This window comes from Lupinus angustifolius, unplaced genomic scaffold (genome assembly GCF_001865875.1).
Source record: "Lupinus angustifolius cultivar Tanjil unplaced genomic scaffold, LupAngTanjil_v1.0 Scaffold_81_163, whole genome shotgun sequence".
Taxonomy (NCBI): Eukaryota; Viridiplantae; Streptophyta; class Magnoliopsida; order Fabales; family Fabaceae; genus Lupinus; species Lupinus angustifolius.
In genome coordinates, this window is record NW_017724054.1 from 21,447 (window position 1) to 22,972 (window position 1,526).

General features: G+C 39.3%; 1 protein-coding gene across 1 annotated transcript; it reads left to right on the forward strand.

The window, feature by feature from the left end:
* Positions 1-284: 284 nt before the first annotated feature.
* Positions 285-863, forward strand: LOC109339582. Its single transcript, XM_019577041.1, has one exon. It carries the CDS (start codon positions 285-287, stop codon positions 861-863), a length of 579 nt encoding a protein of 192 aa, XP_019432586.1.
* The last annotated feature ends 663 nt before the right edge of the window (positions 864-1,526 follow it).

The window sequence follows — 1,526 nt, forward strand, 5'->3', positions numbered from 1 at the left end:
ATACGCATTTTATGCCAAGTTCTATAATGCTTTGTAATTCATAATGCAATATGGCAATAACAAAAGACTAGACTCACCTCTCATTACTTCTCTTCTTCTACATTCTTTACCAATAAGTTCTTTATTCTTCTCCAATCTTGTTCTTCTTTCTCTGCTCGTGCACAATCTTCTTCTTCATCAAGTCTGCAAGTGTAGGAAACAACAGTGGTATCAGAGCTTTGCTTTAGGTGAATTGTTCTTCGATTCTTGGATCGGTGGGAAAAGGGAAACTTATCAGTTCATCCATGGCTACAAATAGTGGTTTTACAATGACATTACCTATCCTGGACAGCAAGAACTATGAAAGATGGCGCATACAGATGAAGGTCTTGTTTGGTTATCAAGAAGTTTTTGATATAATTCAAGAAGGTTATCAATCAGTGGGTGAGGATGCAACTGAGGCTCAGAGACTTGTTCACAAAGATTGCAAGAAGAGAGATTGTAAAGCTCTGTTCATGATTCATCAGTGTGTGGATGAATCGAATTTTGAGAAGATTTCCAATGCAAAGACAACAAAAGAAGCTTGGGACAGCCTTGAAAAATGCTATGCTGGTGCAGAGAAGGTAAAGAATGTGAAGCTTCAAACCTTGAGGAGAGAATACAAATTACTACAAATGAGAGATGGTGACACAATTGGAGAATACTTCACCAAAATCAGATCACTCACAAATCTGATGAAGGGATATGGTGAAGTAATGAAGGATCAATTGGTAGTTGAAAAGGTGTTGAGGACCTTAAACCCCAAGTTTGATCATGTGGTTGTTGCCATAGAGGAGTCTAAGGATCTTGAGGTGTCAAGATTGAAGAATTGCAAAGCACTTTAGAGGCTAATGAACAAAGGATCAAAGAAAGAAGCACAGAGAGAAACTCTGATCAAGCTCTCCAAGCTCAAACAAGCCAGAAGGCCATTCAATCAAGAAAATCTCACAAAGAGATTTAAGAACAAATGGAAACCTGAAAAAGGAAGGAGCTATGAAGGAACAAGGCAGGACTCAAACTCATTCTCTAGAAACAGAGGTAGTGGACAAGACCATATGTCAAAGAGAAACAAGAAGAAGTTTGATAAGAAGAGAATTCAATGCTTTAATTGCAAGAATTTTGGTCACTTTGCATTTGAGTGCAGGTTCAAGGTTACTCATGGTAGTGGTCCAGAAATTGAAGCTAGGTTGGCTCAAGAGGAGGAATCTGAGGAGGAACAGGTCCTACCAATGGTCACATCAGAACAAGAAGTCAAGGATGATTGCTGGTATCTTGACACAGGGTGCTCCAATCACATGTCAGGAAACAAGGAGTGGTTTGAGAGACTTGATGAAAATGCCAAGAGTAGAGTGAAGTTTGCTTATCATAGCTCCATCAATGCTAAGGGAGTTGGAGATATCTCAATCAGAAGAAAGGATGGGAAGAGTGCAAGCATAAAAAATGTCATATCTGTGCCTAAGATGAAGAGCAACCTACTTAGCCTTGGGCAACTACTTGAGAAAGGATAT